General features: G+C 37.4%; 2 protein-coding genes across 3 annotated transcripts; one reads left to right on the forward strand and one right to left on the reverse strand.

Moving 5' to 3' along the window:
• Window positions 1–1,423: 1,423 nt before the first annotated feature.
• On the forward strand, window positions 1,424–25,868 carry LOC134205487 (diphosphomevalonate decarboxylase). The gene is made up of 6 exons (XM_062680768.1): window positions 1,424–1,657; window positions 1,735–1,805; window positions 1,895–2,009; window positions 24,738–24,869; window positions 24,935–25,260; window positions 25,315–25,868. Exons 1-6 carry the CDS (start codon window positions 1,606–1,608, stop codon window positions 25,735–25,737), a joined length of 1,119 nt encoding a protein of 372 aa, XP_062536752.1. The 5' UTR covers window positions 1,424–1,605; the 3' UTR covers window positions 25,738–25,868.
• Window positions 25,843–27,226, reverse strand: LOC134205488 (protein stunted). 2 transcript variants are annotated; one of them, XR_009978144.1, is made up of 5 exons: window positions 27,136–27,226; window positions 27,008–27,073; window positions 26,739–26,869; window positions 26,204–26,291; window positions 25,843–25,950 (listed from the first exon to the last, which is right to left on the reverse strand). XR_009978144.1 is itself a non-coding variant. In XM_062680769.1 (4 exons), exons 2-4 carry the CDS (start codon window positions 27,034–27,036, stop codon window positions 25,931–25,933), a joined length of 180 nt encoding a protein of 59 aa, XP_062536753.1. In that variant the 5' UTR covers window positions 27,037–27,073; window positions 27,136–27,226; the 3' UTR covers window positions 25,843–25,930. The 2 variants fall into 2 exon arrangements, 1 of the variants encoding a protein (XP_062536753.1); XM_062680769.1 differs by lacking the exon at window positions 26,204–26,291.
• Window positions 27,227–27,813: the final 587 nt, after the last annotated feature.

Here is a 27,813-nt window from a genome sequence, read left to right on the forward strand (position 1 = left end):
TGACCAGTTTTATTTCATAACAACATTAGTAAACTGCCATAAAAAATGTACTCAGATATTGGGTGTAAAATAGAACTTGAATCACGTTCAATATATATAGTTAGAATAAAAACGACGGATTCTACTCCATAATGTAGGCTATGGAGTAGAATCCGTCGTTTGTAGCGAGCCGGATTTTTACCCAGAATGTTGACAATTACTTTTGATGTAGATTTTTGTATCGAATGATGATATCAACGTTTGTTATAATATTGATATAAAGGTATCAGCCTCTGTTATGAGTAGCCATCGAGCAAGTAATTGCAGGGTGTGTTTTAGTCGTCGGCCTATTGTGTTGTTGAGCAGCACTCCTTAGTCTTATAACCGGTGTATCCAGTCTCCAAATTGAAGTGGCTGGTGCCTCGACGACTTGAAACGCTGAATTCTTTGCAATCTACTCGGTCTAGTCTCGGGCTGCGGATCTAATCTACTACGACGGAGAACTCCCCGCAAAGGAGTTTCTAACGAAACCGACGCAACCAGTAAAGCGCCAATATCAGTCCAGCGATTCCGGTGGAGCACCCTTCACTAAGCCCTGAGGACCCGTACTTCTTTTTCTTCTTCTATGGCTTAACATTCTAACTGGAATTTGTCCGGCATGGTCTTCTTTGCAATTGGGATAGTATGAGCGAGACACAACGGTGAAATAGCGTGCCCGAACAGATATAAGTACAGTCAGGATTCGCTGGTTGGGATTTTAATACTTGGGTCACTTTTTAGTTGGGCCTCCGCTGGTTGGGCGATGGCCCAACTGAAAAGCAACCGTACGTCAAAATTCAATGTAAACACGGAAAATGGGATTGGGCGTCACTGGACATCATTTGTGATGTTCAAGTCGAAATACACGTGTTCAAATGGCTGTCAGTTGGCCCAACTAAAAAACCGAATTCGTTAGTTGGGCCGAGGTCGTGGCCCAACCAGCGAATCGGGACTGTACTTTCTGAAGCATCCGTAGGATCAATCAAATCATAAACCAATGCGTTGAGATCTTCAAATCGCGTTCAAATCAAGCAATTTACTCTTCTTCTTATCGGCATTACATCCAGTGTTCATTAAGCACTTCCACAGTTATTAACTGCGAGGTTTCTAAGCCAAGTTACCATATTTGCATTCGTATATCATGAGGCTAACACGATGATACTTTTATGCCTAGGGAAGTCGAGACAATTTCCAATCCGAAAATTGCCTAGACCGGCACGGGGAAACGAACCCAGCCACCCTCAGCATGGTCTTGCTTTGTAGCCGCGCGTCTTACCGCACGGCTAAGGAGGGCCCAATCCCTATACCATAAATTTAAAAAAAACTCACAATACCGTTGCACCTCGAGCGTTACTAATATGAACTTATGTATGGGTAGGCAACATATCGCAATGCCGGTTGTTTACACTTCCGAACACCGACCAAAAAGAAAGCAGAAAGACAAATTATTGATGATGAGCGACATAAACACGCAGTCTTGAGTGAGGTGTTATTAAACACGGATGCACTGAAGAAGCGTTCGATTTGATTCGGTATAGCGCAGCCACGTAGTCGATCATTCAGTCTCGCAAAAACAGTCCAAAAACAATGCTTTCTGTAACTTGCATTGCTCCTGTTAATATAGCCGTTATAAAGTACTGTAAGTTGAAACGCCTTTAAAGCATCAGATAATAAATATGCAACAATTCTAATGTTACTCTAAAATATAATTTCAAGGGGGAAAGCGCGATGAAGACCTCATTTTACCGCTGAATGACTCCGTTAGTGCGACGCTATCCACTGATCACGTAAGAGAAAATCTTGTTTCGTTACTGTCTAGGCCTAGTGATGTTTATGATGAATGCGCTCACTCGTTAAAAATGTAAATTTATTCCAGCTCTGTACGAAAACGACCATCAGCACGTGTCAAAGCTTTACCGAAAATAAAATCGTTCTGAATGGAAAGGAAGAATCGTTTGACAATCCTCGACTGCTGCGATGCCTCATAGAAAGTGAGTAAGATATTTGAGTACGCCGCAAAATGAAACTAAAAAGTAAATCATCAGACCTCATACAGAATAGGTAACATAATCCTGAGGAACTTTGATCGCCGGGGTATTATTGATCAGTTTAACCATTTTCAAGAAATGAATAAATTATTATTTTCTGTTACTACAAGTACATATTGTTAACTATCTTGATTTCGACTAAATTTGCTGATTAATTTTGCATTTTTTTTCGCCAGAATTTGAAAAATAAAATCAACATTACTTTTTAAACTCACAGCAAGCTGCCAAAAAAGCACTCAAAACAAATATAACAACAACAAAATTCGGCTCGTACCTATAATAATTGTGTGATAATTTTTTCTTGTTAATCCATATTTTTTCTTCCAAAATTTTTATACTTATTGTTAAAAATTCCACCTAGCGGTGATGATGCTGTACTCGTTTTAAAAATATGAAAAAAGCCATGATTTCACTTACAAAACAATTAAAAAATGATCAATGTTCCCCCGGATTACGGTACTACTTAAAGGAATTTTAATTCCGTCTTCCCAGTGATGATGGAAATTGCCCAATTGCTTTGATTTGCACCAGCCCTAGTTTTTAAAATGAAAATGAAATCTTACTCTGGTTTTCTCCTGGTTTCTGGAGGTTTTCTCCAGGAATTAGATTTAGTACACAATTTAATCTCATACTATCACAGCCAATAACAAACTACAAAAACTGCGCAAAAGAACCCGAAAACTTTTCAACCGGCCTAAGCGAACATAACAGTGGGAACAATACAAACAATCCCTCACCGATTACAACCGAGAGATTAGGCGATCTAAAAGGATACATTGAGGCATACATGTGAAAACATAGAAAATACTCCAGCAGCTGCCAGGTTGCAAGAAATCCTAGCCAAAGATCATTCTAATGGATAACGGCTTATTCACCACATCTGTGAGTGAAACGTTAGAATTGATGATGAACACTCATTTTCTTCCGGGGTTTATTATCAGCTCAAATGAAGACCTAAATGCGAATGCAATATGAACTGGAATCATTGAAATCAGCCATCATATTCATGGAACAGTGAACGAAATGATTGAGCTAGAAAGATCCAGGAATGATTTCAAATCACCGGGTAGTGATGGAATTTTTCCTGTATTGCTGCAAAAAAGTAAGGCAATTTCAATATCTATCCTCACAAAGCTTTTTCAAGCAAGTTTATCGCTAAGCTACATTCCGTCAGTTTGGCGACAAGTACGGGTGACATTTATCCATAAGGCAAATAAAAAGGATAAAACCTCACCAAAATCCTTTAGATTTACATATCAAGTCATCGTATTTAACCCAACTACCGTTAAGCAAACACCAATTCGCTTATCAGGAAGGTAAATCATCAGTAACCGCATTACATGCAGTTGTTACAAAAATAGAAAAATCTTTTGGAGCAAAAGAAATTTCCCTTGCTGCTTTCTTAGATATAGAGGGAGCTTTTGACAACACTTCTCATAATTCCATAAAAGAAGCAATGCCAAATCGTGGCTTCGATAAATGCATTGTAGATTGGATTAAAAAAATGTTAGCAAAAAGAGAAATATCAGCTAACCTTGGAAATTCTCATATTAGTGTTAGAGCAATCAAAGGGTGCCCACAAGGAGGCGTATTATCACCTTTACTGTGGTCTTTAAGGTCACTCCTGACGGAATCCAAGTTTAAAAGTGCTCGCGTTTTTGGGGGCACATCACTCGATTCAGAGGCGGCGCACAACTGTCATTTTTGTTGATTTAGCTTTGCTGCGTCGCAGCATGAGTGAAATAATAAAAATGACAGTTGTGCGTTGCTTCCGTATCGAGTGATGTGCCCCCGAAAACGCGAGCACTTTTAAAATTGGATTCCGTCAGGAGTGACCTTAATAGTAGATGATCTTCTCAAATACCTTATAGCCCAGGGCCTCGAAGTAATTGGTTTCGCTGACGATATTGTCATAATAATACGAGGCAAATACAATGACATTATCGCCGACAGAATGCAAACTGCTTTAAGCAACTATGTCTCCACGTGGTGCGATAGAGAAGGATTGAGTGTAAATCCTTCCAAAACCACTATTGTGCCCTTCACGCGTAGGGGGAAATTCTCACTAAACAACATGATTTTGAAAGGTACACGATTGGAACTTTCGAATGCAGTCAAATTTCTTGGCGTAGTTCTTGATAGCAAACTTAACTGGAACACGCATTTAGAACACGCCATTAATAAAGCGACAAATGCTCTATGGATTAGTAAACGAACTTTTGGTAGGCTAAACAGTTTAGTTTGACCGAGGAAGGGAAATGGTCGCATTAGCGAATTACGTCTGATGATGACTGAAGAATAGTTGGCCGAAACGCGTAACGTGAAAAATGCCTTTTTGATTTCATCGTCACCGAAAAAAGCCAATCAATTTCGATTAATGGGGACTTAAGCCGAAAATGATCCATTGGATATATTCAGGTATAGTAAAACCAATAATTACCTATGGTTCGTTGGTCTGGTGGCCAAAGACGAAAGAGAAGAATGCTCAGATGAAGCTCGAAAAACTTCAACGATTAGCGACTATCTTAATTACAGGTGCTTCCTCTGCATGCTTCCTCTGCATAAAATTGTACAATTAGAAGCTGAAAAGATTGCCTTGAGGATCAGAAGATCCGAAAACCTCTTAGGAGGTGACCTTAAGGGTCATCTTAGCATTCTAAAAAACTTCAGTACAAACTCCCTAATAATAAACAATGAAGACTGGATGGAGAAAAAGTACAATTTCAATAGACTGCTCAAAGTAATTGATCCTGGGCGCAATACATGGTTGAATGGAGGACCAACACTTCGTTCAGAATCAATTACGTTTTATACTGACGGTTCAAAATTGAACAACCAAGTGGGAGTAGGAGTTACTGGCCCTGGGATAGACATATCGATTCCCATGGGCAGTTGCCCATCCGTATTCCAAGCGGAAGTTCACGCAATTCTAGAGTGTTCTGTAATATGTTTGCGTAGGATCTACAGACACTCAAATATATGTATAATGTCCGACAGCAAAGCAGCTTTGAATGCTCTCAAGTCGGCAACATGCATTTCAAAACAAGTTTGGGAATGCATTCAGTCCCTCCAAAAATTGTCTTGTCGGAACCAAGTCAATCTATATTGGGTTCCAGGATACTGTGGAATAGATGGTAACGAAAAAGCCGATATGCTGGCGAGACTCGGATCATCAAGTCGGTTTACAGGACCGGAACCTTTTTGCAGCTTACCAACTTCTTCTCTTCGTATGGAGCTGAAGGTATGGGAATCTATGGAAATAGAAACAAATTTTAGGAACGCAACTAATGCCAAGCAATCGAAACGCTTTATCACTCCAAATGTTTCCATGACTCGCAACATCTTAGAATTATCTAAAAGAGACCTAAGCACTTATACGGGCCTCATTACAGGTCATTGTCCGAGTCGATATCATTTGAAGCTTATAGGGAAACTTCAAAATGATCTATGTCGTCTCTGTGACATAGAAAAAGAAGACTCGGAGCATCTGTTATGCCGTTGTCCGGCAATTTTTCGAACAAGACAAAAGTTCTTCACCAAGGGGCTTATAGAACCACTTGAGCTTGGTAGAACAAAACCCAATTCGGTGGTGCATTTCATTCGAAAAGCTGAGCCGTGTTGGGGAGAAGCTGTTAGTCAAACAATGGCGATCACTCTCAATTGCGATACGCCATAATGACATAGCTAGAAAAACCAGATTAATCCACCTAGCGGTGACGATGCCTTTCTCGATTCAACCCCTTGGTTTTGCCTTAGTGTGATACACATCTTAAATAATTGCCTACATTAAGGCTCTTGCAAACGGTATAAGGCAAACAACCAACCAACCGTATACGGTTCAACACACCATTTTCTTCATAACTTTTGAACGCAATGACCGATCGTGATTATATTCAATAGTGATCAACTAGGGTTTATCCCCCGTCGAATGCAACTTGTTGCGAGAGCATACGCACACATACACACGGACAGACAGACATTTGTTCAGCTCGACGAGCTGAGTTGATTGGTATATAACATCATGGGTCTCCGAGACTTCTATAAAAAGTTCGATTTTGGAGTGAAATGATAGCCTTTCGGTACAACTTTGTTGTACGAGAAAGGCAAAAAGGTATCATTGAGCTCTTCACACATTTAGGGTAGGAGACTTTAATCGTTGTTTTTTCGCATTTGAACAACTCTATATGCTTTGTTTTTAATGGGATCGGATGTTATCTACCATAAGCTGTTGAAACGGAGTGAAATCATTGATGGGGAATAGTATCAGACTTATTTGAAACGCTACCTGTGAAACGAACACAATACGAGCATAGGCAAGATAAAGTAATTCTTCAGCAGGACAACGATCAGTCCTACGTAGCGTTCGTTACCTAGAAACGGGTAAATTAAAATGGGAACTTCTTTCCCACCTGTCATATAACTTAGCATTGGCCAAAACCACTCACAATAGAATCACGGCGTGTGTTTTGCGACGCACAAGCTCGGGTTTAATGATGCACAATGTTGTGAGTTTTGATGCGAGGAGTTTTTGGCAAGCCTGCTTCTTGGCCATCCAAGACATTCCTGCAGTAAGGCCTTTAGATCTACACGCGTAACCAAAAGACTGTCGACCTGTTTCAAATATGGTACATGCTCTTTGTGGTACATGAATACAATGTGTGTGAATAATAACTTCTTGGCTATCCAAGAAATTCCTAAAGTAAGGCCTTTTGATCACACGCGTAATCAAAGGTCTGTCTACCTGTTTCAAATATACTGCATGCTCTTTGGGCTACATAGAATAGAATGTGTAGAAAGCACAACTTCTAGATCACCCAAGACATTCCTTGAGTAAGGCCTTCCCGAGCAGCACAAGTCAGGCAAACCTGGTTGCAGCGACTTGATTGCAACTAAATCTGGTCACATATGAGTTACAGTAACCTATGTGGAATATGTGTGCTGCTAGGGTTTTGATCTACACGCGTAACCAAAGGTCTCACGACCTGGTACATGCTTTTTGGGCTACATAGAATAGAATTGGGACGTTGTACGGGTCGGACAGGAGAACGACATCGGTTCTCGACTCCGAGACCGACTGCCACAGCAGCTGCTGGACAGATGCACAGTGGTTAAGATTCAACTGTGTTGCTTGCATGGCTTCTTCTTGTTTTCCTAAACGATGGGACGCGGAGGTCCACCCATAACGTGATTACAGGTTTGCTTTTTGCTGGCGCAGACGGACACTTTGGTGACTTATCGCATTCCTGCGCCCTTCCACAATGACGACACAGCTTGCTAAGGTCTGGGCCCTTAAAGTCGTAGGACTTATGTCCCGACTCTAAGTACCAATAGTACTGAAGTTTGTGACTTAGGTGGCTGAAGTTTGTGACTTACTGACCAGTCGATTTCAACATCCCTCGCTCCATGACCTAGGCTAGCTGCGTGCCAAATGGACGACCTTTGTACCGCATTGCTCTCTGGCGGCAGGGACGACGTTGTACGCGTTCGTGACCTCGTCCAGTTGCTTGCACTGGAAGGTCACTTCCGTCCCCAACAATCTTACCTCGGCGCCGTCCCCAACGACCTTACCCAAGATCTCTTCCCGAGCAGCACAAATCAGACAAAAGTGGTTGCAGCAACTTGATTGTGTCTAAATCTAGCCACATATGAGTTGCATCAACCTATGGTGCGTCTGACGCTTCGCGCGTCCTGTTTCAGTGCCGAAAGCTTTTCGGTCGCCTGCATCGACGTCGGCGTACTTATGCTTATCAGTTTTCCCCAACAAGGCCTCTACTCTGTCTTTAACTTTCTTTGCGAGTCGAGATGCGCTCGACTTCCGCTTTGAGCTACTAACCAGCTGCCAGGAATTTTCGGTCGCTTGTGCCAATGGCACTGGCCGGCAGGTACCCTCTTGCGGCTCATCGTTATCTATTTTTTTCACTTTTTACATCTCACTTTTCACTATTCACTTCTCGCCTCTCACTTCTCACTTCTCGATTCTTTGCTTCTCACTTTTCACATCACACACCTCACTTCTCACACATTGCTTTTTATTTCTCACTCCTCACTTTCCATATCTCACTTCTCACAACTCACTTCTCTCCATTCACTTCACGGCTTCCACTTATCATTTCTCGTTTCTCACTTCTCAAATCTTACATCTCACTTCTCGTATCAAATTTCTCACTTCTTACTTCTTATTTAGAGCTTCTCATTTCTCGGCTCTCACTTATAACTTCTCGTTTCTCACTTTTCACTTTTCACATATCAAATTTCTCACAACCCAGTTCTCTCCATTCAATTCAGGCTTCTTACTTCTCGCTTCTCACTTCTCACATCTTACATCTCACTTCTCGTATTGAATTTCTCATTTGTCGCTTCCAACCCACTTCTCGGCTCTCACTTATCACTTTTCGTTTCTCACTTCTCACATCTTACATCTCACTTCTCGTATTGAATTTCTCACTTCGAATTTGTCACTTCCAACTCACTTCTCGGCTCTCAATTATCATTTCTCGTTTCTCACATCTTACATCTCACTTCTCGTATCGAATCCCTCACTCCTAAATTTGACTTCTCACTTGTAGTTTCTCATTTCTCGACTCTCACTTATCACTTCTCGTTTCTCACTTCTCATATTTCAAATCTAACATATTTTTTTCATTTCTCACTTCTCACTATTCACTATTTACTCACTCACTATTTACTCCTCACTACTCGCATATCATTCTTTACTTCACACTTCTCAAATCTCACATTTAACTTCTCGCTACCATTTTCTTACTTCTCATTTCTCTCTTCCTATTCCTCACTTCTCACTTCGCATATCTTACTTCTCATCCACTTTTTACTTCTTCCTTCTCGCTTCTCGTTTCACACCACTCGTTTCTCACTTCTCTGTTCTTACTTTTCAATATTCACTACGTACTCCTCACTTCTCACTTTACACTACTTACTTCACACTTCTCATTTTTCACTTCGTACTCCCTACTTCTCTATTCTCGCTTCTCGCTTCTTTCATCTTGAATCTCATTTATCGTATCTAATTTCTCTTCTGTCACTTCTCACTTCATACTTCTTCCTTCTCACTTCTCCCTTATCACTTCTCGGCTGTGGCCAAATGACCTTCAAGACTGACGCGCTTCGTTCTCATGACCCAGCATCGTACCTCCATTAAATACTCTAAGTGTTTTCCCTTGAAAAAGACCACGTGTCTTGGAGGGACTCGGACCCTCAACGAACCATCAAGCATCCGAAAGATATTCAATTTGTAAAAAAGAGCTAACCGCGGTGGAGGTTGGTACTTCCGCAAACGTGACCTTTAAGTGGGCTTGTTGTGTAGGGGTTATCACGCCTATCTAGAGAGTAGGAGGTTGAGGGTTCGAGTCGCTCCAAGACACGTGGATTCTTTTTCGAACATTTTATTTCAATTTTTCCATTTTGAAACATGTGCTGTGCATATGCACAGCCAAGATATTTAACAAATAAAAACTATTACCCACTACCACCCAACAGATCGTGTCATAAAAATGAATCGTGTCAGTGGTTTGTGAAAAAAAAACGCTTCGAAAGAACGCTTCGAAGTCCGATATTTAACGTGGACAGGCTTTTGGTAAAAATAGTTTGATAATAATATCACTGACGAAATAATATACTTGGATATGAGATTGGTTTTCAGAAATAGTTTTGTCTTGACTGTCGAAATCCCATCGTTTTTCAAGCTCAAACAATCAATTTGTGAACTATCATGTATCTGGAATAATTTCTACGAATTTACATTTAAATCCAAAAAGTGTAACAAAAAACGAAATTTATTTATCAGGGAGGGATTGCTGTTTAAAAATATAAATGGTTTTTAACCCGGTAATGTTTCCTAGCCAAATTTTTAATTTAATTATTTTGGCTCTGTTATGCATCTCTTTAAAATTAGGTTAAAAAACAAGAAGATGATTCATTGATTGCACTAGATTCATGAAGAATGATTTAAAAATGAATGAAAGACTCAAGTCGTGAGTGACTCGTGAATGGCGGCTGGTATTAGATTATAATGTTGGTTGCCTTTGGGAAAGGAGAAAAAAAAAAGTTTTTTGGGACTAAACTGACCTCCCGCCTTCGTTTCCGTCTCTTACGCGTACAGAAGTCTTCTCAACCTCCATATCGCACTGCGATTTGACGGCAGAGCAGAGACGATGTCATCTGTATCCGTTACCTCGTCCAGTTGTTTACACTGGAGGGTCACTTCTGCACCCAACGATTTCACCTCGACGCCGTCACCCAGGACATCCTGGGCTAGCTTCTTGTAAGCCGGCAGGCTCCACTGAACTTTGGTCGGCTCCGTCCAGACAACGTTTGGCCTTTATGGTCGCACGTCGGTTGGCTTTGCTACCTGAGCCATTTCGGGTTAGGCGCAGTCTCTTCTACGTTGTTCAGGGCGAAATCAACGTCTCTTGGGTCACCCAGGTAGGAAAAGGCCTTGGTGTGGGCATCTTTGTCGCATGTTGTCCAAGCCTGAGACCTTCACGTTTTTTGATGATTTAATATACTGCCCATGTTTGCATATTTCTAGACCAATATTTTAAAAGGGCGTAAAAGCCAAAATTTATTCTTGCTTGTTATACTTCGTTCACATATACAGCTATACTGCCGCTAACCGCAAGTCGAGCACATCTGTATATGGGCGTCCATATACAGATGTGATCGACTTGCGGTTAGCGGCAGTATATATGTAGACGAAAAATCAAAAGGAATCAATTTTAGCTGTTACGTTTTTTTCAAAAGTTGGTCTAGATTTGTAACAATCGACAAAAGTAGGCATGGGAGAAATGGAACGTTTAAGTTTGTGATATGTATCAGTATGGAAATTTAATTAATTTTCTAAAAATCGCCAAAAAATGCAGAAAAACTTTTTTCAGTTGAAATCTGATTGACATTACTTGTTGTTTGAGTGCAAATTGATTGCGACATTTTTTGTTCGAGGTACACGGCTTACCGGCGACAGATTTTTTCAGTGATATTGTTATGCGGTCACTTCGCTCAATGTTACAAAACAACTTGATAGTTTTTTCGTGTGTTCTAGAACAAACTTACTGATTTAACTCAGTCAGCTTAAAGAACTAACAATTTGGAGATGATTCCCAAGCCTAACTCAATATCGAGAAAAAAATTCAAATGTTACAAATATGCGATCATGGGCAGTATAGGCCGTCAATTGGGATCAGTACATAATGGCTGAACCACAGAAGGCCAAATTACAAAAGGCCGAAAACCCAGAAGGTCGAATTACGAACGGCCGAATGATACAAAAGGCTGTATCACACAAAAGTTCCAATTTTCCAACCAAGATAACTTGGAATACTCAAAAATTAACGTTTACTTTTATTATGCTGCCCCATCAAAAAAACTTGTCCACGTGTTTTGCAACTACTAGCAGCAATGTAATCAATTTTATTCAGTTGAGGTATTTAACGTCAGTTTAACGTCAAAGCTCAATCTTTCAATTGAAAGAAGTTGTATAACGGTGTTTACAGAGTCAATTTGAATCCTTGTATATTGCATAATTAATCAATCTTCATTGCAGTAATGAAAGGATGAACATAACTTAACACTGTATACATATAAATATTAGCACTTTAAAGTAACTGAGTAATCCAAGAGGTCTTTTTTTCTTCCTTTGCTGATGTAGTAAATATTGTAAAAATCAAATTCCTAAATCTAATGCAAGATCCCGATTTAGAATCCATCGGATCCATGGCTAACATAATCGAATCTCCGATTCGCATCAATGTAGGAGTTGTGCGCTTCATGGCGGATGGTTATGCCAATAATGCGCACTACTCACGATCTAATTGCGACAACAGAATGCTAAACAAAATCAAATTTTCAATTATTTCATTTTTCATTTTCATTTTGCAGCGTTTGGTGGGGCAATGAGAGCGCAAGTCATTCCAAAGCCGATAATAGAGCGGGTAATGACAGAAGAGTCCTTGCAGACCACTTGAACGTCATGGGGTGGGTTAAGGATGGGTTGATGAGAGGTTAGGATTTTGGAATGGTTCGGCATACTGCAAAATTTGCAGCAAAATTTAAGAAAAAAAAAATAGAGAACAAAAAGCTTTAGTTGCAGTAACAATGAAAAGTTTTTTTTTCTTAATTTAAGCTTTCAAAAATGAAAAGAATTCAACAATTGTAATTAGAGCTAACAATTACTCTCAACAAATTCCCCATTATTTCGAAAAATTTCCCTATATTTTTCATGCAATGTCTTATATGATAATCATTTTTTATTTTTGTCAGTAAAATCCCTTTTTTCAAAAGTAAAATTTTAAATTGTCCAAAAATAGGTTTCAGGCGCAATAGGTTTTTTTTTTATTTAGGTAAACCAGTGTTAATAATGTGTTAGCAATTTGCGATGTGTTAAAAATGGGTGTCCTACGAAAGGCTGAAACACATAAGGCTGAATACTCATAAGGCTGAACTCAAAAGGCTGGAATCCCGAAAGGCTGAAAGTCTCAAAAGGCTGAAAGTATCAGAAGGCTGAAATGTATCGAAAGGCTGAAATTGATAGGATGAAATGAATTCCAACCATACGATATGTTGTACCAACTATGTTGAGTGGTTGGATAGTGAATAATGAATAAAGATTAGAGAATGATGAATAAAGAATAAATAATAAAAAATACCAAATAAAGAATAAAGAATATGGAATAAAGAATAAAGAATAAAAAATAAAACATAAAGAATAAAGAATGAAGAATAAAATATAAAGAATGAAAATTGCACAGAGAAAAAGGGAGGAGGAAAGAAGAAGGAAGAAGAAAGAAAGAAGACGGAAGAATGGAGAGGGAAAAAATTGAAGATTGAAGAAAGAACATAGAAGAAAGAAGGAGGAAAAAGTAAGATAAAGATGGAAGAAGGAATAATGATGAAGCAAGAAGAAACAAGGACGAATGAAAAAGGAGGAAGATAATGAAAGAAGGAAGAGAGAAGACGGAAGAAGGAGAGAGAAAGAAATATTGAACAAAAAACATAGAAGAAAGAAGAAGGAAAAAGTCAAATAAAGATGGAAGAAGGAATAATGATGAAGCAAGAAGAAATAAGGAAGAAGGAAGGATAAAGATGGAAGAAGGAAGGATAAAGATGAAGAAGGAAGAAAGAAGAAGGAACAAGAAAAAAGAAAAGGGAGAAGGTAAAAAAGGAAAGGAAAAAGGAAAGGAAAAAGGAAAAAGGAAAGAAAAAAAGAAAAAAGAAGAATGGACGAAATGACGACAGAAGGAAGATGAAAGAAGAAGAAAGAAGGTAGAATGAAGAATGAATAGAGAAAAATAAATAAAGAAAAAGGAAGAAGAAATTTGGAAAAAGAAGAAAGTAGAGAAAAGAAGACAGAAAGGGAGGAAAAAAATGGTAATGAAGAAGGAAGACAAAGAAAAAAACAAGGAAAAGGAAGAAGGAAGAAATAAGAAAGCAAAAAGAATGATTGAAGAAGGAAGAAGAAGAACAAAAAAAATGAAAAAAATTAAATAAAAAAGTAAGAAGAAGAAAGAAGGGAGAATGAAAAAGCAAAAGGAAGAAAGGAGAAGAGAGAAGAATAAAGAATAAAAAATAAGAAAGTAATTTCAGCAAGAATCAAAAACCAAATACAAGAACTAAGAACACTAAAGTCTTGTTCTTCTTATGTTACCTCAACATAACTAAAACAACTAAACAACTAAAAAATAAGAATTCCGTATAAAAATTTAAAGACAACAAGAAGTTGCAAGAAGGTTGCGGATCATTTTAGATTGTGCCCCTTTTAACGTCAAATGTGAATCCTTCCACAAAAATTGGTTTCTCACGATTGTTCAGCTTTTCGAGTTTCAGCTTTTTGTTATTTCAGCCTTATGTGAGATTTTTACTTTTTCAGCCTTTCGTGTTCAGCCTTATGAGTTTTCAGCCTTATGTGATTCAGCCTTTCGTGGCAGACCCGTTAAAAATAAGTTTTAGTTTGTTACTTACTATTTTTGATGATACGTCTCTGTCATACGATGCTTCTTGTGAATCTATTTCGAAGTGATTCTATTACTCCACCACCCTTCATGTTATTCTGAAATTGTTGAGATATCTGTTTATGCTCATGCTTCAACCAACAGGTTGAGTTAGCATCAGAAGAATGTTAGAAGAGTAGAAAATAAAAAATAGAGAAGAAATTGATTAGCGAATAATTCATCTTGGAGTTAGGTTATTAGTTTTGTATTACTAATTCAAATATATTATTCTACGATACGAAAAATGTAATGAGTCGATAAATATTATGTTTATTATTTTAGTTGGTTTGTTTCTCACTTACCTCATTTATCTTAAATCCAATGGGTTAATTGTGATTATTTTATATTGTAAATAATGCTAGAAACCTTCCAGCACGGAAGAACTATCACTCTCAAATCATTCAAAGTCTGTGGGTATGATTTCATCATTTGAATTGTCAGTGTTCTCACTGCTACTATCTTCATCGTCCGATTCTTGCAAATTGGCAAAGAGTTTTCTAGTTTCTTAATCCATTTTTCCTTTATATGTGGCCCAGTCTTGCCATACTTCCATCGAGATTCCACTTCTTTCGATATCTTGGCGAATGGAGGTTCTCCACGTGAATGCTGGTTTTCCTAACTTTTTCTTTTTGTCAATCCTGTACTTCAGTGCTGTCCTCAATACGCCCCTGTTTCCACTTCGTACAACATGCCCATAATACTTTAGCCTTGGTATTCGTATTTTGTTATTTATTGTCCGTCCATCGAGTAGTTTTGAAGATACACATTCTTGTTATTGCGCTGCTTGGTTGTTCTCGTAGTGTTCATTCTCTGGCATTCTCAGTTGTAATAAGATTTCTAGCATGTTTTTTTCCATTTTTCTCAGGTCATTTCTATTTCTCTTAAGTAATGCTGATTCCTCCATCCCATATGTGACCACAGGTGTTATTAAGGTGTGATACAATTTTTTGATTACCTTCCATTTTAATTTAAATTTCCTTAGAAACGAGCACAACGCATGGAATGCTTTTTTGGCTTTCTTTATTCTTTCAGCAGTTATCTCCTTTCTAGTTAAGCTACTCGTAATGTAAACTCCCAAGTATCGTAGTTTCGTTACCACTGTCAATTCAAATTTTCCGAGTTTGACATTTCGGTCAGGTTCGATGTTTTTAATATCGTAAGGATCTCTGTACACGGAAGAAATAAACTACCCAATAGTGAGTTTAATTCACCCAACCTCGAACATCCGTACGGGAAGCCAAAATTGAGTAAGTAGGGTCGAAGTAGTTTGCCATTACTCCCATGTTAAAAAAGTACCCAACGGGAAATTTATTGACCCAAATTTAAGTTTAATTCACTCAATTTCGACCTCAGGTAATAAAACTCAAAATTGGCTTCCCGTATTGAACTGGCGTCGTTGGATTGTTTGGCTCTTTTGTTTTTGACAACAAAAGAAAGAGTGGATGAAAGAGAAGAGAAAAAATAACTCAAAAGTAAGTTTAAAAATACTCAATTTTGGGTACTTTTTTTCTTCCGTGTATAGTAGTTTAGTTTTATCAGTGTTTATGACTAAACCTACTGACGCCAATAGGGGTTCCAAGACATCCAACAGTTTTTCGATTTCCTCCTCTGTTTCGCATATTATCAATATGTCGTCAGCATATGCCAACATATGCTAAGATATATCTGTAACCGTCCCGTGTGTTCTAAATTGAGTTCTGGTACAAACTATTTCAGTGTCAGCAGTACGTGATGGAGCATGAGTATGAAGAGACGGGGACTGAGTGGGCAGCCTTGTTTGATACCTCTTTGTTTAAATAAACTCCGGGGTTGTTATCGGCTTCGAAGCCGCAAACGGAAAAACACCAACAGAAGCAAGGAAAAATATCATCATTGAAGTGCCAGAGGAAGATGTAGTTGAACTGGATGCCGACTCAACTGATCGAACGGAAACATTCGAGATACCGGATTCGATGGTAGAACGCGAGAAGTGCGGAAACAATGTTCTTCAAAAACAAAACGGATCGGATCTGGTTTGTGAAGAAGGGAATCATGGGCTACACGGACCTCCACAGAAAGATGAAAGAGGAAGAAGAGGAAAAGAAACTAGCGCAGTCGACAACTCAACGACGGGAACACTTTATAACTGTGGGATCGGGCGAGCGATCTCCACCAAAGAAGACATCCCGCACACTAGATACTTTTGAAACTTGTTCGGAATAATTTGTAGTATTATTTCTAATGCTTTCGGCTCCGTAGAGTTTCTAATTAAACATTTGAGCCTAATAAATAAATGAAATGGTAAAAAAAAAAATACATTCATTACTCTATGATTCGCTTATGAAAGGACCATTGACTAAAGCATATTTGATATGTGGAATAGAAGTTCCTGGGAAAATTATTCGAAAGAACCATCAAAGTAACTGAGAAAATATGTTTATTATGACATCATTGGCTTCCACGAGTCGATATTAAAATAAATTTCAATGGAGAATTAGAAATTTTGAGAGATGAGCCAGCTCTGGACTGAAAATCTATTTAATAAAGAAAAAAAATAGAAATTTTACATAATGAAATAAATTTACAATAAAGAAATCAGGGCATGAGTATTGAATAAATATAGAATTTCTATGTAAAACAGTAAACAGTCGAAAATTTTCCACAAAACAATAATAAATTAGCACTTGTAAAAGCAAAAATTATTATAAAATATTTTATTATAAATTATAAATAATTATAAAATAAGAATTTTCTAGAAATATAGAAATAGAATAGAATAGAATAGAAATCAAAATGTTCCACGAAAAAAATAACAAAATTTTCATGAATAAATCAATATTAGCAATAAACAATTACAAATGTCTCCAGAAAAAAAAATTCTTTTCCACAAAAAATATTTTTTTCCACAAAATATCTTTTTCTATATAATACAAATGAGTTAAGATTTCCTTCCTGAATTTAACGGGGAAATGTAAAAAGTCAATAAAATACAATTGTTGAGGAAAACAAAACAAACGCACGGAAATTGATCTAAAGTGCGGTGCTGCAAATAGTTCATTGTGACATTTGCAACACCTGGACAATGCTGGGTTTCTTTCACATCAATAAAGAGCAATGAAAAAATAAGAAAATTTACATTGAGAAAATACTAATAAGCAATCAAATTGATAACATTTTCCATGAACTTCAAACGCTTTTAAAGAAGAGGTAATCTATGGAAAAATGCTCAATTTATATATTATTTTATATTCTTTAATGGAAAATTTCCTCTTTTTTAATGCTCTTTATTGATTTTTTTTGGGAAAGGTATTAATTTTCGGTAAAAAAAAAAAAATTATTTTGTGGAAAATTTTGTAATTATTTATTGCTAATACTGATTTATTTATGGAATGTTTGTATTTTTTCCGTGAAACATTTCGATTTCTTTATGGAAAATTCTTCTTTCATAATTGCAATTTTTGATTTTAAAGTGTTAATTTATTTTTGTTTTGTGGAAAATTCTTAATTATTTATGAAAATTTTGCATTATTTGTAGAAAATTTAATATTTTTTTATTGTTCATACCATGATATTTCTTTATTGGAAATTTCCTAATTGTTATGGAATTTTTTTATAAATTATTAAGTAGGGTTTCTTCTTCAGACGATATAGTATCTTAGAACATCGACTCATGGAAGGTCTATTGGCAGTCTAATGTTGCATGAAGAAGAAGAAGCAGAAAAGATGATATTCGAAAAAATTTGCACGGGGAAGCATACGTAGAAAATTTTGAAACTCTTTTTAAAAATTCTAGAAGCAATTTAATTAAAAACGGTTAGCAGTACGGGGTCGGAAATTTCTTATATTGTATAATAACCAAATCATTTTGATTTAAAATTTTATTTAGTGATATTGCACTTCATATACAGTATAAGATATTTCCGACCCCGCACTGCTAACCGTTTTTAATTAAATTGTTTCTACACTGATAAAAATTTAATAGTAAATTCAACAACGCAAACCTGTTTAGCTTTACCATGCAATAACGCAGTAGAGATAACGTCAATCTAATGTAAAGATGACCATGATTTAGTTGACATTACTATGGAATGGCATCGAACCGTTTACCATGAGCCATGTAGTGATCACAACTACACATTTTGTAAATAGTACTTCGAATCTACCATTTTACCATATTCTTTCATGGTTATAGCCAATGCAACGTAGTAAAGTTTCATCTGTGTTTATTTCATCCGTTCCGAAGTGTAATTGCTCATTTGCCATATTTTGCTGTGCGAGTAGATCTACTCCGGTTCTCAACTTTCATTCGGATATTTTATATTGATTGCAGTAAGTACTTCAAACAAGATATTTTTATGGAAGATATACACATCTAATCTCGTATTTCAGAAATACTTCCAGATTTGCAGTGTGGAGAGCGCAATACGGTGCAAAACATTTCTTCCGGGAAGCATACCGATTATCTTGCCCGTATGCACATTATGCTGCTTCTGATGATGGCGCGTCAAGAATTGATCCATTATATTGCTTTGCCTGTCGTCTGGTGGTTGGAATCAATCCGTAGGCTTGCCGTAGGCCCAAAAAGAATTGCTCGGGTGGCAGGAAGTTTCGCGTATATTATGATTGCTTAATTTGGTTGAATAGATATCATTTATGCCGTTGGAAATTATGGATTGTTTCCACCTGCAAAAATGAAATTTAACCAGATTAGGCAATCCTCGAGGCAATCATAATACGTGGAGCTTCCGGCCTCCCGAGTATTTCACTTTGAGTCTATACGGCAAGATTGATACTGATACTGATTTATTCCAACCACCATACGACTGGCAAATCAATATGTAATTCTGCTTTTAAATCTGCACGCAATATTCCATCTCGAAATCTGTTAAATATTTATTTTAATTTATAAATAATAAAATATCTTATTCAAAACGAAAACATTGTTGTTGTTTGATAAGAAATCCGAAATTACCACCATACCTACCATGCAAAACATTCGTAGTAGTTCAATTTACCATGTTCATGTCATTGCATGCATAGTAAATTCAACAACAAAATATTGTCAACCATGCTAGAGTACCTCCCGCAGAAAAGCATGGTAGAGTTGACGACAAACATAGTAGTATCAAATATGTTATACGTTCTACCGAAATCAAGTGGTAAAATGTATTCAATTTTACCCTCAGTATGGTAGGCGTTACTATGCCGTTTCTTTCAGTGTAGAATTTTTAAAAAGAGTTTCAAAATTTTCTTCGTATGCTTCTCCGTGCAATATTTTTCGAATATCATCTTTATGCTTCTTCTTCTTCATGCAACGTTTGTTCGCCAATTATAGCTTGTGAAAGTAATAAATGAAATCGCATCGGCTCAATGGACCTGCTTGGATGCTTAGCGATGTACGGATACATCGTTCAGAACTTGGTTGATCGGGTCGTTTCAAAACTCCGTAATATCATGTCTCATGATTACATAGATATTTGTGGATATATTCTCAGCTTAGGACATTTTGTTTCTTGGCATGGTTTTTGATACTTTCAGGGATATGTACTTCAGAGCAGCTTGGCCTATGACACCCGAAAAAAAATACGACTTTTCAGTTCTTACTACAGTATACCCCCGCTGATCCGACAAATGTATAGCCGGACTATCGAGGTTTCTCTCGTTAATCCGACTGTCAAATCCATACAAATGAATTAAAACAAAATCACAGCACAAATTTGAAAACTGACAGCATAACGTGTTTAAATGGGTGTTGATACTTTTTAATCCGGAAAATTCTGAATTAGCGAGATCCGGACTAACGAGTCGTCGGATTAGCGAGGTCCGGATCAGCGAGGGGATACTGTATACTAGTTTTGACAAGATCGAGTGGAAAACCCAATACCAAAATATAACAATAAATTCTAGAATACCAAAAGGAACCCAAAGATATTAAAGACTGTAGATATAAAATGAAAACTAGCATTTAATGCCAAAAAATAAAAAAATATACCGTGGAAGCACCATATTTGACGTAGGTCCAAACTTGGCGCACTCTTAAATCAAATGATGCAGAAAACCTATTTTCGCCAAAAATATATCAACGAATCAAGCTAGATGGCTTTTTTTGCTCTTCTTCTTTGCATATATGGCATAAAAAGCATATTATTAACGAAGAATCAACGTACCCGAATAAAATATATGGAAGTCATACTCATAATGCGTCAATTTTTTTCGTTCTTAGCCACAATGCTAAGGATCGAATGATCATTTTTTCGCGCAAAAAAACTTTTGTGAGAATCTTTTACCCCTACCTACAAACAGCTGAGCATTATGAGTAAGCTTTACCTTTTACGTTGAACATTGCAACATTCGAACGCATTTTTCAACCCAAAATGTTCTGCGTCAAATTAGGCTCAACAATGCATTGTGATGTTCCTAATTAATCTTATCATACGAATAGACAAGGCAGTGCTAATAAACCTCAATAATAGTCTTAGGAAAAGCAATATGTATTCATTAAGTTTTAACTAACTCTCAACTACTATAAATATTAGTCAACATTGGATCATTCCACTAAGTGTCCAGCCTATGATAGTATGCCTTATGCTGCCTTCGATTTTGATGCGTTTATTTGACGCGTTTCTTACGGGTATTTGGTAATTATGCTGTTTTTATATGCTAGTTTTAGAATTCTTGCGAGAAAACAATATTTTAATATAAATTAGTATCATATAATTCAATTTACTTTCTTTGTACGAAATTCTAACAAACCAAAATAATGAACACATTTTCAATTTGTTACTCTGTCGCTTTCCTGTCGCTACTAGTCGTGCAATCCTGAATATGAAATCAAACAAAAATATGGCTGCCTTTCTCATATAAGCTTCAGTTTATGAACTATTATCATTGAAAAAATGTATATAGATGGGCAGCTCATATTTTTTTAGATATATCTGCCGGTCACGTAACACTTGCAGATTGGTAGCTTCAATGTGGTTCTAAAAGCGTTCAAATACAAGTTGCGTTTTCTGTATCCTTCTCAGTTTAGACAGAAGCTATACGAACTTCTCAGTTTATAGATTCAAAATTGCAGATTACCAAAGAAAGTTATTTTTTTATTACAAATACAACAGACCATGGTAGGCTGGTTATGTAATGAAATGTGAAAGTTAATTTTCCCGTAAATTTATATTTTTGGCATGATTCTTGCACCTAAATAAGAAGCATTTTAAATGATGTGCAGGGTTCATGAAACTAACAAAACACTTACATGCCACACAGCATATAACTTGCAGAACAACTGAACAAAAAAAATAAAATGCCTCTTTGTATAATTAATAAACTTTTTATTTTATATCGTATCAAGTTCTATTACACTGTCTTTATATAATAAAAAAATAAGGCATTTAATTGATTGAGGTTTAACATAGTTTTAAAGTGCGTCAAATTAGGAACAACTTTGCGTCAAATAAGGAACATAGTAAAATTAGTGCGTCAAGTTGGGCACCTCAAGTACTACATAAAAACAGATTAAAAAACTAAGAAATACACTTATATTTCGAAGTTTCATTATTTCTACACATTCTATAATAGTAGTAACCTCGTTATGCAGAATATTAAGCGAATCCATATTGGAATTATTTTTTAAATAATGATTCTTTTTAAATTTTTTTTAACTGCGTCAAATATGGTGCCTCCACGGTAGGGATAATTTGGAAAGTTTCTAAGCCATTACAAATTTTTCTAGAAAATTTTATAACATATTCGCGAGTCCACATTTTTTGTATCCTGATGCATCGAAGGTGTGCAAGTTCTAGATATCCTAATACCTGATACAGATTACAACATGATAACATCATCAAAATGTTAGAATTCATGAAAATTTATAATTTCCATGCTGGGTTTAGTTTGATTTTGAATCAGTTGAAATTCCTGTTTTTGTCCCTTCAAAATTGATCGGGTTAACCAATAGAGGTAATAAACTATAGAGGAAGATTGTCGCTGTCGTCACTGGCGAAACATCTTTTGCTGGCGAAGATAGGGCACTAAATGTCAACGAAGGGAAAATCAGAATGTTTTGACAGATAGGTACTCAACATGTTTGGGAACGATAACAAAGGGAACCGCAGCGACAATCGTCCTCTATAGTTTATTACCTCTATTGGTTAACCATATGTTTTAGTTATATAATTTTTTTTTTATTTTTTTTTGCTTTTGAAAAAACCACGTGGTGAGAGGGGGGGTGGGGGTCTTCCAAATGACCACGATAAGCCACATGGGGGAGGGGGGTTGAAAATCTTCAAAAATATGACCACGTGGTTTCTGGACGGCCCCTAATGTATGTAGAACAGCCTATATATTAATAATTATTGTAAATGACAATGGTCATCAGTCTCAAGTAAAATACATTTTCAATTATGCTTGAAATAGTGTCCATATGTTGTTAGTTTACTACATTGTTTTTAAAATGTTTAACTTTATTACATAGTGATACGCTGCCAGAACTCTCACAAAAGTCCCATGGCTATTTTGATTTTTCTTCAGTAACAAACTCAGTTACCGATAAAACAATGGACTTTGATCCATAAAATGTGGATTTATGAAAATATGTGAATAAAAGTCTCACTTCCGCTTTTCACACACAACACACTACGTAAGCACATTTATAGCTCAATAAATAGTATGGTAATATAAATATAAATATGAAGAATGCTATTTCGAGTTATAGAGTTTTCAATTTTTATTAATTGTTAAGAGTTTGTGAAATTATTTAAAATTATTTATGCGAATAGGAGCAGTGCATCTACTCAGCTTTTTTTCTACTACTAACTAATAATACTACTACCACTACTGCTACCTCTATGAAAAATATATCAACTATTAAGACAACTGTTACTACACCTAAGCGCTACGGTGGATGATCGTTGGCTTCCGCAGTCTTTCTCATTTCTGTATAAGGTTGGTAAAGACTGGTACTGGGCCCTGCCGGCACCTCTAACCTTACGCATAGTCTGCTGACGATAAAGGATGTGTCAGTGTTCAATGCACATATTAGGGGCGTGGAGCATCAAGTTTCAAACGATTTCGTTTAGATAATTAAGAATTATAGATTACAATTTATTCAACAATTTTATGTATGTTTCACAATATAAAAATATGCATGTAATTAAACATATTATGGACTCATACAATCTGATAGTGATAAAATAATGCGTTCGCAATACAAAGGACAAATAGCTATTTAGAATGAATTTAGTTTGACTCCAATAACTCATGTTATACCGAGACACTTGACGAACCACCGTCGATCCCATCATCCGTGGACAGGGAAAATCAACTTTTTCAATTACAGTCGCCTCTCCACATCTCCATATTGAAGGGACCATCGAGATAAGGAGAAATCGAGAAATGGGAGGAAAATTGAAATGGGTACTAGATTGTAAAGAGCTCGTTGCTATGAAAAACGACACCAAAACAAATGTCATCGATTGTTGTTCATGCGTTTGTTATTGTCCAAAAATGGTCTAGTAGCCTTGAAATACGAACATATCGACATAGGGAGAGAAAATCCTGAACAAAATACGACCAGAACGCATCGAGATAGAGAGATATCGAGCTAGGGAGGTTATCGAGATGTAGAATGCCCAAATGTATGTAGATTGAAGGGACCGAGAAAACCATCAACATGAGGAGAGATATCGAGATATAGAACATCGAGATGTGGAGAGTCGACTGTATTACGTTTTTAACTGAAAGCTGTATTACTCACGGTAACGCGGTGTTCTCAATTGTAATTCATTTTCACCTAATTTAAGAGATACTGTGAAACTGACTTTTGGCATGAAATCACAAACTAATCCGAATAATCTAAATTATATTGAGTATTTGAATGGAAAAGAGTCAGAATGAACTCGGCAGATTAACAAAGTGGACCGGAGCGAGCGCTGGTCTGTTGGTCTGCCGAGTTCATTCGGCCTTTTGTGCATTCGGCCTTTTGTAATTCGTCCATTCGTGATTCGGCCTTTTGTAGTAGACCCAATGGGCCGAAGCTTCGATTTTTTTTTGTTATTTCCAGAACGACTGGGAAAGCGCAGATCATATTAGACAAATCATTATGTCTGAGGTCCATCGTTCTGGACTTACTGATTTTTGTCAAGACATTGCAGCGTGTCTAAAGGGCCAGGAGCCTAGTACGCTGGTACTGCTTTCGAGTTACATTTCGGAAACGGATCACATTTTTGCCAAGTGTATAAATGGTCAGAGTGCTGCTTATCTGTTGGCACATGTTGTTCACGAGCCTGGGGCGGCGCTTCTTGGATGGCGTGGAGCTGCTCGTCGATTTCTTCAGGTGTGGTCGGATGTCACTGGTAGTCGATGTTGTCAACCACGCACCTTTGCAACTGACGTTTCGCCGGACAGCTTGTTTCAGCGCGACTTCATGCTCTGGACGCAGTTCCGGTGGTTCCTCTGATGAAAATCGGCTGGCACTTTTTTCTTCCGAACTGGATGTAGGTACTTGTGGCAGCTGCGACTGTGATTTTTAACGAATGACATTGCCATGCAAGGTTTCCACTTTGCAGTTGAGATGAAGAAGGAGTACTTAAAATGATGACTCAAAGCATTAAACGAAGCTTTTGTAAAATTAGAATCAAGCTTTCCTTGTATGTTCATGAAATGTTACTGATACCTAATAATATTCATTTTATTCTAGTTAAGAAGAGAGCAAGGGAAGCGAACAAGTGCAAACCAGAACTGCTGGACTGGAAAGTACACGTGACGACTGAGAATAATTTCCCTACTGCCGCTGGTTTGGCATCCAGTGCTTCAGGATATGCTTGCTTAGGTCTTACTTCGTCATCTGTACTAAATGAACATGACCTTGATAAAATTCTAATTTCAATTCCGCAGTTTACACCCTGGCCTGTCTTTATGGCATTGAGAACGAGCAGATCAGCTCGATCGCCCGCCAGGGAAGCGGTTCGGCATGCCGTAGTCTGTATTCCGGATTCGTCCAGTGGCAGAAGGGCGATCGCCCGGACGGTACTGATTCGGTTGCCGTTCAGCTGGCGTCACATGACTTTTGGCCGGAAATGCGAATCATCATACTGGTGGTGAACGATGCACGTAAGAAGACCAGCTCCACCGGTGGAATGTCGACCAGTGTCAAAACATCGAAGCTTTTGAAGTATCGTGCGGAGAAATGCGTTCCAGAGCATACCAAAAACTTGATAGAGGTTTGTGAAATATCCCAATTACAATCAAATACCTAATCTAGTTTGTATCATCAGGCTTTACACAAAAAGGACTTTGAAACATTCGGCAGAATCACTATGCAGGAGAGCAATCAGTTCCATGCTGTCTGTTTGGACACCTACCCACCATGCGTTTACATGAACGATATTTCATTCGCGGTCGTCAATATGGTGCACCAGTTCAACGCTCTGAAGAAGGAAATCCGAGTGGCCTATACCTTCGATGCCGGTCCAAACGCGTGCCTTTACCTGCTGGAAAAAGACGTTCAGGAAGTACTGGGAGTGGTAAATCAAGTTTTTCCGAATGACAAACTTGGAGATCCGGAATATATCAAGGGGATAGCGGTGGACTATTCTGCGCTGCCAAAAGCCGACGAACAATTTACTGCCAGTGGAAACAACCTTCTGAAGTACATCATTAATACTAAAGTCGGAGAGGGGCCCAAAAGAATTAATTGAACGCTAAGACTACTTATTAAATAACAATTAGAACAAACTCACGTGGTGATGGATCGCAGGCTTTCTTTCGAATGACACAGTTTCAAGTTGCAATAAATAGAAGTATTAAAATTTACCTTCCGTTCATCGTAGGATCTTGACTTTTATTGATACTGAACGAACTCAATCGAATAGAGATGACTTACTTCCGGATTTAATTTTCAATTGCTGCCTCTGAAAATGGAATGAGAAAGGAGATTAGCATTTGATAATGCAACAGATCGAAAATTTTAATTCACGGCAAACAGTCAATACATTAAGACAAAGTTTTGTTTAGAATCCTGATTCCAATGCAGTCAATTTTGAGAATCCGGTTAATAATGGAGAATAATCCGAAATGGTTCAATTTTGATTTTCAACCAGGAACCGGTTTTGGTTAGAGTGAGTCACACAGCTTGTGTTAGATTAGGGGTCACCCGAAACTTACAAAATCCCTGCTTGTTAATATTAATACCTATCCCAAAGAGCGGAAACTTAAGCAGAGTAGTACTAATTGACAATTGTTTACTTTTCATCTGAAAAAAAGTATTTAGGGAAATTGGATCGATTAATCCAATGATAACGATAGAATACCAAATCACAGTTATTATCGAATTTACATGGGCCCGATGTTGGATTAAAAAAAAAATTATGTCTACAAAAACTAACTTAGAATTTTCAATATATTTCTGATCAATAGCATCGACATCATTGGTATAAAATGCAAAAAAGTAGTATTCCATATTTTAAATGGATTCCGATTTTTTTGTAAAATCTGTTATTAATGTAATAAAGGCAAGTATAATGAACAATTTGGCACAAAAGATTGATAACTTCTCGGCGTTGTAAACAATAGATTTTGGATAACATCCGGCAACAAACTTCGAAGAATCTAACATATAAATTCGATAATAAACGAGATTTCGCTTTGTATACCCGCACCATCAATAAAAAGTTCATATCCAAAACACATCGCTACTCACTTTCTGGCTTTCCGTTGACCCATTTGGTGAACTTGATGTGGGACTCGTCTCGTCGAGAGGCCTGTGCCCGCTGTTCTGGCTTCAGCGCTTTGCGCACCAACCGAGCGGCAATGTTAGAGTAGTTGATGTAGCTGAAGAGAAAAATCGCGGTTAGTTTCACAGCTCTTCCACAGGTTCCGGTCGGAGGACATCCTCGTAATAGGTTACGTAAGGTGCAAATCGCAGAGCCACCGATGGAAATGAAAACATCAAACTTTTACATTACTTACTTCAAACCGGCAGCTCTCCAGGCAGTCATTTTGAAGGGATCTTTTCCGGCTTCACGGAAAGAATGGCTAAAATGTTGAATCGCACAATTAAAACCAGAAAATTGCAATTTACAAAAGATTAAACTTACAAAAATCTAGAATGTCTGCCGCAAGCGATCGCACACCAAATGAATGAGATTGACGTTTGGTGGTAGATGGATTCTGCTGCTTTGTGCTTATTTCGCCCAGGGGCGAAATTTTTCGCTCCGTTAGGGTGATCAAATAACACAACACACTGCTAAAAAAGTTTACACACAAAAGACTTTGAAGTATGCTTTTTTGACTATAAAGTATTCAATTATGACTTCAAAGTACTCTCTTTCGTGGGAGAATGGGACTACACATAAAAAGGAATAAATATTTTACACAATTATGACTATCTTTTATTCACAAATGAATAACATTTATGCATAAAAACAGGAAAGTGTGTAGAACTTATTCTTTTTATGCGTCAAATTTTACTCCTTTTGTGGGTAGTCCCATTCTCCCGGAAAAATGTGTATTTCTGCCCAAAAGAGCATACTTTCAGCTGTGCGTGCAATAATACTAAAGACACACTGATGGTACAAGGACCGTGGTATACCACGGTTATGTACCCTAGTACATATTGTACCATGGTTTTCCACGTTGTACCAGCATGGTACAAGGTGACACACCTGTGGTACAACTTGTACCATGGTACGAATACCACCAGTTTGTCATTAGTATAAGCCATTTTATGAGACAGATTCGAACAGCTGATCGAAATTTTGATTGGACGGCTCGGT

This window comes from Armigeres subalbatus, chromosome 1 (assembly GCF_024139115.2).
Source record: "Armigeres subalbatus isolate Guangzhou_Male chromosome 1, GZ_Asu_2, whole genome shotgun sequence".
NCBI lineage: Eukaryota > Metazoa > Arthropoda > Insecta > Diptera > Culicidae > Armigeres > Armigeres subalbatus.

Coding starts and splice junctions, on each gene's coding strand:
- LOC134205488 (XM_062680769.1), bottom strand. CDS start 27,036: ATGACTGCCTGGAGAGCTGCCGGTTTGAA. Junction 26,870..27,007: donor TGGAGAGCTGCCGGTTTGAA/GTAAGTAATGTA, acceptor TTTTCTCTTCAG/CTACATCAACTACTCTAACA. Junction 25,951..26,738: donor GGTCAACGGAAAGCCAGAAA/GTGAGTAGCGAT, acceptor TTCCATTTTCAG/AGGCAGCAATTGAAAATTAA.
- LOC134205487 (XM_062680768.1), top strand. CDS start 1,606: ATGCTTTCTGTAACTTGCATTGCTCCTGTTAATATAGCCGTTATAAAG. Junction 2,010..24,737: donor GCTGCGATGCCTCATAGAAA/GTGAGTAAGATA, acceptor ATTTTATTCTAG/TTAAGAAGAGAGCAAGGGAA. Junction 25,261..25,314: donor ATACCAAAAACTTGATAGAG/GTTTGTGAAATA, acceptor TTGTATCATCAG/GCTTTACACAAAAAGGACTT.